The 10,185-nt window shown below is 40.5% G+C and overlaps 1 protein-coding gene across 1 annotated transcript in view; it reads right to left on the reverse strand.

The window, feature by feature from the left end:
* LOC102295311 (rho GTPase-activating protein 44) overlaps nt 1-9,186 on the reverse strand; it is a 97,132-nt gene extending 87,946 nt beyond the window's left edge. The window contains exons 1-2 of the mRNA XM_014335905.2: nt 9,042-9,186; nt 8,454-8,901 (exon numbers count right to left, since the gene is read on the reverse strand). Of these exons, the coding sequence (XP_014191391.1) occupies nt 8,454-8,506 (53 nt within the window). The 5' untranslated portion in view covers nt 8,507-8,901; nt 9,042-9,186. The remainder of the gene's footprint in view (nt 1-8,453; nt 8,902-9,041) is intronic.
* Between the last annotated feature and the right edge of the window lie 999 nt (nt 9,187-10,185).

Raw genomic sequence — 10,185 nt, forward strand, 5'->3', positions numbered from 1 at the left:
GACACAGAAAAAACAAAGGTATTCAAGGACACGTGATCCACCGGTTTATTTGCAGGAACAATGTGCTGTATATCTATATATTTATATCTTATACCTGCATCTACCTGCAACAAGTGCACAGGTATACATGAATGGATTTTGAATGGATTTATTTCATAAATGCATTTGTTGTGTGTTGCACTGAATTACTATGCAACTATGAAACAGCCTCGTGTGTGTTAACACCACAGGGTGACAGCAGTATTTGCTGAAGCACACTTCATTACAGTCACAGCGTGCTGTCTTTAACAGACTCTGCTCATGTGCTGATCATAATTATTGATAGCTTGGTATAATAAGTTGCCTCGTTTGCAGTTGCAATGTTGTCTGCGTCACTGTTTAGCTTTCTCAAGGTGTGACAACAACAAAAGTGGCCAGTAGGTGTCCCTGTGGAGAAAACACCTAGGTCACATGAGCATGGCTAACTGATGTTTAGCAAGTGAAACAATCATGTTAAAACCAGATCAGTTAAAATCAGTTTTGTTTATATAATGCCGAAACAGAACAACATTAAGGTTTGTTTTGCTTGTGCAATACTTGTCCGTAAAATAGCATTATCAAAGTATGATGACAGCAAGAGTGGCCAGTAGGTGTCACTGTGGAGACGACTGTCAGATTGTTTTAAAACCTCGATAAAATTCATTTCAGATTTTCACAAAGATGCTGAGGCACTAACAAGTGATGTAACAGCATGAGGCGGGAACAGGGTGTGTTTCTATTTTATATTCTGTTTTATTTTATTGTAACTTCCCCTCATTCAGTTTATAATGGTTTGATTCACTCGTATATCGATTGCTCTGATTTGGTTTGGTCAGTTTTGAAGTATGGAGGCTTGTTTCTCCCACTTGGGAAGAATGTTTTTTACCATCAACAGGTGGAAATTTCAGGTTAGAGAGCTCAAAAAGTTGACCTGGCGATGATTCAATTATGGTTCAAGCTTTACAGTGTTAAATAGAAATTTTGAGATAATAGCCCAAAAATTTTGACTTATGGAAGGCAGTAGATTTTTTTTTGGTTTCGGCTTTTTAAGTAGTATTTTTTGATTTGCAGGCTTATTTGTTTCTTAGAAATATCCGGTTTTTGAATTGCTCTGTACCTGCAGTAACATTACACCTGAACCTGTGTTACAACCTCATAAATATTTTGATTGTGGCTTTGTCTGCAATCGTTAATATAAAAGATCTAGTTTCACACTGATGACAGTGCAGAGATCTAAAACAGACGGGAGTATCAGAGGACAGCACATAGATGAAGGGAGAAGAAAATGACTCGCTTCTTTGATGAATCTCAGCGTCAGGCTGTTCAGCTTCTTGCTCCGACAGATCAAACCGTGTCACGGGCAGCAGCAGAGGTCTGCGAGCCCGTCAGCATCACCACGGGGCGGCACATCGCGCCATCCTCCCTCCTGCCGTCGAATAAAACCTAACAAGCGTGGCCGGGTACTTTCTCAGGTTTCATCAAAGGGAGAACAACAAAGCACAGACATCAACAGCGTGCATGCAGTCCACAGAGAACAACAAGAATCACTGGTCACACAGGTTCACCCATCAATCACAAACTCACTATTGTGTCCTGCAGCTCAGAATATGTCAGGGAAAATAACAATGCATGAAATGAATAACCAAAATAATAAAGGCATTAAGGGCATGCCTGTTTTTTATTTTGGGTTTTTTTTGTGCTGTGAAAGAAACATATAATTTACCTGGGCTGACGGGAGGTGATGGTTTGGGGACAAAAAAATAAATAAAATGGAACAAATACAAACAGCAGTTTCTGAGGTTTGGTGACCTGAAGCCTGAACATTACACAGTGACCAAAGGAAACAATTTCCCTGCCTGTCAATGAAGATTACGAATCCATTTTTCCACAAGTCTTTAATAGATTTTTTGCGGTTTTTAGTCTTATCTCGCCGTGACATTCTTCAGCCTCCTCTGCAACGCCTCAACTGAATATATTTCTTTTTCTGAATACTAGAGGGACAAATGTTTTTACAGAGTGATCCCACAAGGCAAATAACCAGTCGGATTCATTTATCACCGACACAAAAATGTGAATGAGTAGATGAGTTAAAAATACTCTGCAGAAGAAGTGACGGCGCCAAAAGAGGATTAAGCCCATCGCCTTCCTGCCATAACCTCGCTGTGCTCACAGAGAGTCACGCATTTTCATTCAGGCACACAGTTTACGCAGCATTACGCAGGATTAATGGTGCAGACTGACTGTTTTAGAGATGATTTTAACTGTGTCTGAACCTCTCTTGACCTATATCCTTAACTGGAGCAATGCAGCAATGTCATCCTGGAGGGAGATGCTTCATTAGTTCGAAGATGCCAGTGTGCCTGTTTCCTGCGGTTTTTTTGGAAGCTGCAAATGCCACTCTAATGCTGAAGACGAGCAGAAAGGAAAAAGATAAACTACATATTCCATACATAAGCTTAAATTGCACTACAAAGCAGATACATACTTAAATAAAATGCAAAGATATATGAATAATACATACAAAACACATTAGCCAAGCTTGTGAGAGGCTCACTGTATTGTGAAGTAAGTCTATAGACACAAAATTGACAAATAAACATGTTAGAAGTGAACTAATACTAATAAATAATACATGGTATGAGCTTAAACTTTCTCGTGGTTACTTATGTTGCACCTTACTGAACTGTAAAGGATGAAAAATTAAATTCAAATGCTTTACGGGGTAAAATATGCATTCATATCCAGACTGAGTACAAACACAAATGAGCGTGCTATGTGTAAACAAAGTCTGGGATCAGATTTCCAGTAAAATGTTAACATAGAGAGACAACAAGGCACTTTCACTTCTGTTTACATGAGGCGGGAAAGACTGAGTTTAGGATTATAGACTCTGCATAAAAGATGGAAGCAGAGAAGTCATTGTGGCAGGGGCTTAAACCTGCATTTTTTCTGATGGCCAGCAGGGGGAGAAAACAGCTCTCCACTCCCTACTGCCTGAATAAACCCAAAGCAGACACATTGGAGTTTAATCTGGGTTACTGATGGCTTTCTCAGGCAAAAGTTAAGGTCAAATTTGGCCCAAAGAAACCACAAACATGGGCCAAACAATTATTTTGTGGGAAAACCTTCCAGTTGACGTCTCAGTCGCTTCAAGTCCCACTGCGTACAAAATGTTTGCTTTATAAATGATGGTCACTACTGCAGCTAAACGAAGATTAAAGCAGAGAATGCAAGCCTACCGTGTAACTAACAGTACCCCCAGTTTCACAGTGACATGCAGCCCTGCTCATGACACCAAGAAAAGCTTGTAGCCTCAAAGTAGCAGTTTTCACCTACTCAGAACCAAACATCTTTTCTAATTGGAGGTAGCTTATCTGTCATTTGTTGTGTCTGCACTGCAGGAACTGGGGCCTGTTGTAGTTCTTACAAATCTGTATTCGGGGTGTTAAGCAGCTCCTGCTATTGAGTAGGTCATAATAGCGTCTTGGAGTGACGCAGGTAAACTGTGATTGTTCAAACACACTTGACGCAGCACAAGCAAAAAGCCACCTTCAAAAAATATTAGTGTAAGATTAAGCAAGAGCTCTTTACGTTACGTTATTGAGCCTCTATGCAGCAGAGTAAATACACAACACAATGCAAAAATCTTTGCTAGCTATTCTCCTCAACTTGCTAAACATTCACAACGAAGAGAGAATTATAGCGCTGACTGCATTACTCCACCAAGGATGAAAAGTCCCTCCATGCATCCACAAAGACATCTGAATCCAAATCAGTCTGCGATATTTTCATGTCAAGAAAATGTCTCCCAATTTCTACATCATTTCAGTGTAATATTTGTCAAAATGGGATTAGAAATGTCCAGATTTTTTTAGCATTTAAACAGGAAAGCTAAACAAAAAACAAGCAGGAGCGACATGATAAATGTAGATAAATAAATAGATATGTGACAGTTGACCAGAACTGAGCAGCGTAATCTTCATCAACAGACAAAAAACAAACAAACAGATAAATACAACCAATGAAATGAATTACCAACCTCTCGCTGGCTATGATTGCGCTTCAGATTTCTTATGCAGCATTCCATTTGAAGTCGGAATTGGAATTTCCAAAGTTGGAGCTGCCCAACCAACCCCGATTTAACAATCCCATGTGGCGGCAGATAAAACTGAGAAACTAAATAAGCCGTAAGCAGCGCACTGACCAGGCTCTATCCATGAACGTGCTGCAAAAAAACAAGCACTGCTCTGTATTTCTGGCGATGCATTGATGGCTCTACCTTACTAATTAGCAAAAAAAAAAAAAAAAAAAGCAACTTAACTACTGGAGTGCACTGACCTTGGGAGTCACTCCCAGCTCCATTGGAACGCAGTATTATCAGCAATGCCAATGCAAACAGAAAACAAAGCTTTGAATTATTTATTACCTCTGCAGTTTGTACTCACCCCCAGGTGGTCCCTAGAACTTCTAAAACTGCTGTTGTACATTGATTGTTGAATACTGAATTGTTTCAAATGGAGTTAAACTGAATATTAAAGGATCTGGAAAGCAGTATTGGTCATACTTTCCCTTCCTAACTGTCTTTTTACTTTCTCTTAGTTAGTTTTGGAAGCTCATACCTGGTTATGATTGCTAACAAGATGTTATTTAGACCCTCAAGCAGCATGTGAAAAAAGCTGGCCTCAAATCTGCAATTTCACAGCTGAAGAATGTAAAAAAATGACTTGTCAACATTAGTGCACGTTTAGGGGATTTTAGAAGCACTAATTGTGAAATGATAATTATGAAGCGGACAAATTGTCCGTGTAGTTTATGGTCACTGAGGTCAGCAGCAGCTGATGTCTGCAGCCGTCAACACAAACCGGGTGATGCAGGTTGCCAAGGTCAAGGAGAGGATCTCAGCAATTACCTGTGTGGCCAGCCGTCGGGCAGCGTGTTGAGTCTCTACCCTCTAAATATGACTAATTGCCCCTGCTGTTCTGCTTCTTATGATACAGGTTAGAACTCATTACCAGGATGTTCCGCCTCACTGGGCTCTAGAGAAGAAGAAGAAGGGGAAATAAACAAGCAACTAACCTACCACACAGGCCTTTTTGTGTCTGTATACTTACCAATAATTGTTTGGTTTTATTTGGTGAAGTGCATTAAAGCTTTTGTCCCCTCAGGCCCAAGTAGGGCATAATTCCCGTAATTTTTTCGTAATGGGAAAATGTCCTCCGGGGATTTCTGATACCTCTACCAAGCTCACTTTGCTTGGCATTAGCTGCAGTAAAACCTTTTTCATTGATTTGTATCAGCGCCTCTGCCTGCACTCTGCGTGTAGCCGAGTAAGATGCTGCATAAAAAAGTTTTAGCCTCTAAAAGTAAATTGAGGATGCTCATAACAATTTGCCTTAAACCGGCTGCAGCTTAGTGCAGTTTTTCAAGGCACGTAGCACTTGGTCCCAGAATCTAGGGGAACTTTTTGTAAGTTTATAGGGATTTAAGTTTTTCTTCATGAAATCATTTATGATCAGGTGGTTTGGGGCAGGTTTCAGATCTCTGGTGTCTTCTGTCACTTTAGGGAACCTCAGACTCACTGCATGATGCTAAGCTGGGGATTCTGGTTTTAGACAACTTTCAGGCTCTACTGGTTTTGGACTGAATAAGGAGCTGGGTTGAAGACTGATTTTGAGGTTAATCTCGGTCATCATTGGTGGCTGGTTTGGACCTGTTTTGGCTTTGGTTAATTTTGGACTTGGTTTTAGACGGTCTCTTCACGTAACCCTGTAATATTCAGATCTGGTTTCTGTGGGGAAAAACTCATCTGCTGGGGACTGTATATTTTGGTACTCTGCACTGCTAGAGAAGAAATTTAGGATGATGAGACAAATGTATTACTGTATAATCTGAAGTACTAATCTACAGTAAAAGTTTTGCATGCCATGAAACCTTGTCTGCATGCCAGCACTGTCAGTTAGTGCTGTCAGCCAAGCAAAACAAACAGGTTTTACAGTACTTACATCACCTCAGCAGTGCATACCATAATGCTTTATAATAAACCTGGTGGAGCTGCAGTTAACAACAGGCTACAAATCACTCCATGTCCTTATTAGACAGGTCCTGCTTGCATATACGACAGTGTTTCTGTTGTAAGGTTATGTAATAATTTTAATGGGTTAAACAACACGTCAGAACACAAGACAAACTGCCAAGGGTGCAGTATTGACATATGACATTTATTTTCAGTTCAGCTATGGGTGTGGTGGGAAAACAGAAGCAGAGACAAAGTCTTCACAACACCTATTTACAGAAAAGCTTTAGCTACACCTATCTTAACTGGAATTTAAATATGATTCCTTCCTCTCTAGGCTTGGCCCAAAGGCTTAAAGAGGCTACGACACCCGTGTCCTCCTACATGGATCAAATAGCACTTTACACTTAATTGAGGAAGCATATTGAGCATGTTTTCAAACAATGAAAGCTAAAATGAGCTATATACTTTCAACAAGACTCAATCTTGACTGAGAGATTAACAAACTCCAGAGTTATCTGCAGCATCAGGCCTGGCAGGAAGAAAACAGATGCACTGATAACAATTAAATCACATAAACCTAAACACATTAATCCTAAGTATTTTCACATTTGCGTACTATCTGATGCAAATTTGTGCAGTCAGGATTTACTATGGATTAATCACTTCTGCATTCTTCCACTGTGTTTGAATGGTGAGGCACTTCCAGGATTTAAAAAAAAAAGCTCTTCCTGAAGCTTGACACCAAAACACTGAAAAGTAATTTAGACAATAGGGACCTACTCTGGGATTTCACCATGAATTGGATATATAGGTGAAAAAGGTGGAGTTACATGTTATTAGCTTTTGCACAAAAAGGCCAACCTGCCCCACCTCAACAAGGACAAAAAATAGAAATGGAGCAAACACTTGAACTCTGAAAGACTCAAATGTTGTTTGAGATATTAATCAAAGACGAAACAGCAAGAAATTTTCCCAATTTCTAATGATTTCTCCCGTTCTTAACTGAAATATGCCATTAAAAGCAATAATTAGCCAAAAGAAATTCCAATACAGTTAGTGAAAATACAGTATTTTACACACCTGTTACAAACACTTGTAAAGTAACATACACAAAATGTTCTATAATCATGTATTAACTTAGTTACTGAGTTGTATTAGTATTGGAGTTCCTCAGGGCTCAATATTTGGTCCTCTTTTTTATTTTTATTTTTTTTAGCATCGATATGTTTCATTAGACCAAACTACGTAAAACAGTTAAATCAACTATGATTAGGGTGACAGTGACTACAATCCCTCGGGTTCTGTTTCCAATCTTTATGGTAAGCTAAATGACCTGTTTTTGTTTTATCAGCTGTTTTGGAACCATTATATTGTATTCAGGAACTTTTCAAGATGCCAAATCTTTCTTAACTCGTGAAAACACAGATGATGAACTCGATTTCAGGATACTGCAAGACAAAACAACATAATGCAAGACTGAAGAAAATGTAAGGTGAATTCTTGCCTTGTCTGACCAATAAAGACCAATCCAGGCATCAGAGATAAACATCTGATCAAATCATCTGTTGGTCCAGCTATCGCACCACTGGGGCAAATGGGCTGTGTGGGTAGGTAGAGCAACTTGGTGAGATTATGTGAGGCAGCACTGGTTGCCATTGTGATAATATTGTGTAGTCCGAATGACTCACTGGGAATTCCCATCTCGAATTCTTCCTACTCAGCCCATCTATCCTAGAACTTCTTTTGAAGCTCAATAGACACAGCTGCAGTTTTAAAAATATAACTGTAAAATGTTGGGATAAAATACTCAAACGATTAACATCACTGCAAACCCCACCCCAAAACTTCCTGCACTTTTATATAATATTACTACGCCCTAAGCAGGGACTTGGACCCGGTTACATCAGGGTTTTAAGATTGGTCTTTGAATGCCTCGTCAAACATAAAAAAAAAACATATTTCACCAGTTTACATCCCACAGATCACCCGCTATGCCACACTAATTTGATTAAAAGGCGCCTTGAGCATCTTCATAGAGGCTGTATGTTGACTCCCCTCCAGCAGCAGGATGCCTTGAAGCTGCCCTCTGCTTTGATTTCATTGGTCAGTAGGCAGTAGCCCAGCTTCTTGGGTACCATGTCAGTTCCCTGCTCGTCTGCGTGCGGGTACACTCCTTCCTGCTGAGCTCAATCAATCACACCCCGTTCAAGCTGCAACTGTGACCTACACTGACAGCTAATGCTTTGTGCAAATCAAACCAGCTGAGCAGCAAAAGCCCGACGCGTGAATGACTGAATACTGTACACACATACACACACACAACCGACGAATTCCTGCTTTGGCCGCTTGACCCAGAGCCAATTAAAGCGGGACGCATGCAGCTCGGTGTGGCCAATCTAACGCGCCGTTTCACGCTTACCTGCCCACTGTTTGGTTGGCGAGCTGTCTCATTCGGTTGAACTGCTTCTTCATCTTGTGTTTTTCTGCGTTACCACCGAGCGGTAGAGCCACTCCACATATCTCATTGATGGGATAAAGTCAGATGTCCGCGCTGGTCTACAGCAGGCGAGGAGGCTTTAAACATCCACGGCGTGCATCGCGGTGGGAAACACACGGGAGACAGTCGGCGCGTTAATTCCTCCTCATTTTGCTGATGAGGACTGCGTGTCTCTGTATCCGCTCCGCTCCGCCGCTCCGGAGATGCTGGACCAGTTTCTCTCTCCCCCTCTCTCTCGGCCGTGACAGCTCGACGTTTCCAACCAGTGCATCCTGGGAAATGTAGTTTACCTACATTCCTCCTACTGGAGAGCGCCATAGTCGTGCTAAACCATCACATTTATAATCCTGATTCAGGAAATGTCCTTGCACTGTGAAAGGGGGACAACAGGGACTTAATTTTTGCCTATAAATAAAATCCTTCATATTAAATGAAAATGTTCTACCTAAAACTTCTCCTCAACAGCCTTGATTGAAACAATGTTTCCCTTCATGTCATATATACACTGACCTGATACACGTGCTCCTTTTTACAAATATCCAATCAGCCAATCACATGGCAGCAAACTCAGTGCCTTGTTGAGAAGACTCGCTGAAGTTCAAACCGAGATGTTGGTGCCAGGTCTGAGTTTTCCAGAACTGGTGTTCTACTGGGATTTTCCCACACAACCATCTCTAGGGTTTACAGAGAAACAGTCAAAAGAAGGAAAATATCAGGCGAGCTAATACAACAACATGACCATCATAACCACTCATTACAATCGAATCATGTAGAAGAGCATCTCTGAACGCACAACACGTTGAACCTTGAAGCAGACGGGCTACAACAGCAGAAGACGACACCAGGTGCCACTCCTGCCAGCTAAAACCCAGAACATTTCAATTTCGTTTTAACTGTGAGTACTTTTTCATTTTTTTCAGCAGTGGTGGTTTGAGGGGAACGTGTATAAGTAATCCTCATGAGGAAAAACTTCAGGCTTCAGTCTTTTAATGCTCATTTTTTTTCTAGCTTACACTTTGTATCATGTTAGAGAGAGCAGTTATCACTAACATGACGATCCCAGGGATCCAGCACCAGCTCTGAACTCAGAAGCCCAACCCACCTGCTATTTAAACCTTCTGTTTGTGATGGACAGCCAACCAACGCAAAGAGTGCATGGTGCAGGGTGAATGTGTCAAAACAGTAGCAGCGTCAAAATGTGCCATTAAAATATTCTTCAAAAAAAATTACAAACTTAATTAATTTTTTAAAATAATTGGGAGCAAATAGCAACAATCTTATGTTGAAAGAAACAGTTAAAAACAGAATTTATGTGCTCATCAAAAGTAAAGGTGCTCTCCGAGATCACTTAGGTTCTTGCAAAGTTTGTTGTGTAGATAATTACAAGGCTGTATGATGGAGGTCAGGGGATATAAACAATATTTAATAGAAGATCTGATAAATATTTACCTGTGTGGTTCTGATTTGGTTCTGATGGGAGGCTTAGGGAAAGGCATGACCTCAGAGATATGTGTGAGTGAAAGAAAGACGATAAGAGAGATAAAACTGTATCAGTTGTAGCAGCTCTGGGGAGCTCATTAATGTTTTAGTTTCAGCATTTGATGTGTTCAAATCAAGATAAGAGTCTTAAATAAGGATGTTGTTGAGAGTCCTG

This window comes from Haplochromis burtoni, unplaced genomic scaffold (genome assembly GCF_018398535.1).
Source record: "Haplochromis burtoni strain Fernald_Lab_line unplaced genomic scaffold, NCSU_Asbu1 Contig_6, whole genome shotgun sequence".
NCBI classification, from domain to species: Eukaryota; Metazoa; Chordata; class Actinopteri; order Cichliformes; family Cichlidae; genus Haplochromis; species Haplochromis burtoni.